A 1,806-nucleotide genomic window follows, 5' to 3' on the forward strand; every position below is an offset into this window, starting at 1 on the left:
GTGTCCGGTGTGCGCTGGGGGCGTGCGCTGGGGGCGCTGTACCTGCTCCCGCTCTGCCTGCCGCCTCTCCTCCTCCCGCCGCAGGGCCTGCATGTCCTCGCGCCGCCGCTGCTGCTCCTTCTCCTGCAGCTTCCGCTGCTCCCGCTCCCGCCGCTGTTGCTGTGGGGGTAGAGCCGTGTGGCCTTAAGGGCTGCACCACACACAGGGACAGCACAGCCACAGAAGGCGGAACCACCCCGGCCCACTTCTGGAAAGCGGATCCCTACTGGACAGTGCGGGCTGGTCTCCATCTCACTGGGGATGGAGGTGAGAGAGGGTGGCTTCAACTTGTTTCTACAAACCTACCTACCCTCACATAAGCGCCCACGGGGGCTTGGCTTGCGAGAAACTTCTGTCTAAGGTGGCTGTGGGCTTCAGACTACAGCCGCTCAGAGGTTAACTACTGCCCTTGGGCGGGCCGAAGTGCATAAAACTGTCTCCTATCCACTCCTCCACCAAACAAACAGAACCTAAAGTCAACAACAACCTCCCCGCCCCCCAGCCCCACTCCTGGCCTCTCAAATCTCGGCCCAAAAGCCCAAAGGGAGTGGGCCGTAGTGCTAGCCCTCAGCCACCAGAGGGCACCAGGGGCCCATGCACAGAGAAGCAACTTAGGGACCTGGCCGGCAACCTTAAGTGAATGTGACCTGGGCTGCATCACTGATAGCCCAGGTCACGTTCACTTAGTAACGTTCACAATCTTTCTGCTTAAAAAAAAAGAAAGAAAGAAAGAAAGAAAGGGAAGGGAAAGAAAGAAAGAAAGAGCACAAGCCCTAAGGATCCAGCAGGCCTGCTTCAGGAAACACCTTGGTAGACACAATTTTTGGTTACTCTGCTACCCGAATACAGTATTTATTAAGAAGAATTTTTACTAGGTTTTCCTGCAAATCATTCTTTTGTTCAACAAAGATAGGGGCCCACTTTGGGGAGTAGTACATGGGCAGTGTGGATGCTTCCATCTATCTCCTATTGCTTAGATAACTTTTAAATTAAGTTCAGCTCTCCATGAACTTTGGAATCATGTAATTGTTTCAACAAAAAACCCATCATTTAAGGCAAAATTTTAACCAATCTATACACCTCTTCTTCCCCCACCATGACTCCTCCAAAATAAATACATTTAAATATATATGCATACAAAGTATTTTTTAAGTTGATTTAAAAAACTGCCCGTATTTAAAAGTGAGATTCTCAAAAATAAATAAGATTCCCTATAAATTAAAATGAATTTCTCCCACCCATCTCCAATTAGTGCGGTTGACAAGCCTGTACAAAGCAAATTTAAGCCCAAACAACCAAAAGTAAAAGGAGGGTCTTTAGAAGGATCTTATTCATGTTCAAAGGGAGCAGCTGCTGGAGAGACCGATGCCCAGGGCACTGAAGTGTTAGTACACAGACCCTCAGCTCCCCGGGACTGAAGGTAAAGGAGCAGACAAACCCGGACTGGAGGTTTACGTGCAGAAACAAGGAGGGGGGACAGTGTGGCTTTTCAGAAAAATCTCTGCTCTGAAGGGACGCTGATGGCACAACCACCCACATAGGGCTGGCGGGTACGCCTAACAGAGGACAGAGCCCTCCTATACAAATCTGAGAGCAAGAGGCTGGGAGGGCCCCACTCACTCCCTCTTTTCCCTGCTGTCCTAGGGGGACCAGGGGCAGGACCAGTAACCTGGTCGGGAGGCCCTTCCGGGAGGACCCCGCCCCCTCAACACCCTCCGCCCCTCTACATGCCCCCCCCCCCCCACCCCCCCCCCCCCCCCCCCCCCC

General features: G+C 52.3%; 1 protein-coding gene across 1 annotated transcript in view; it reads right to left on the minus strand.

Annotated features, from left to right (window-relative positions):
• MINK1 (misshapen like kinase 1) overlaps positions 1–1,806 on the minus strand; it is a 19,267-nt gene that overhangs the window by 7,189 nt on the left and 10,272 nt on the right. The window contains exons 12-13 of the mRNA XM_007457848.1: positions 267–294; positions 43–159 (exon numbers count right to left, since the gene is read on the minus strand). Coding sequence (XP_007457910.1) covers positions 43–159; positions 267–294 — 145 coding nt within the window. The remainder of the gene's footprint in view (positions 1–42; positions 160–266; positions 295–1,806) is intronic.

The sequence above is a fragment of the Lipotes vexillifer genome, unplaced genomic scaffold (assembly GCF_000442215.2).
Source record: "Lipotes vexillifer unplaced genomic scaffold, Lipotes_vexillifer_v1.1 scaffold611, whole genome shotgun sequence".
In the NCBI taxonomy this organism is placed as follows: Eukaryota; Metazoa; Chordata; class Mammalia; order Artiodactyla; family Lipotidae; genus Lipotes; species Lipotes vexillifer.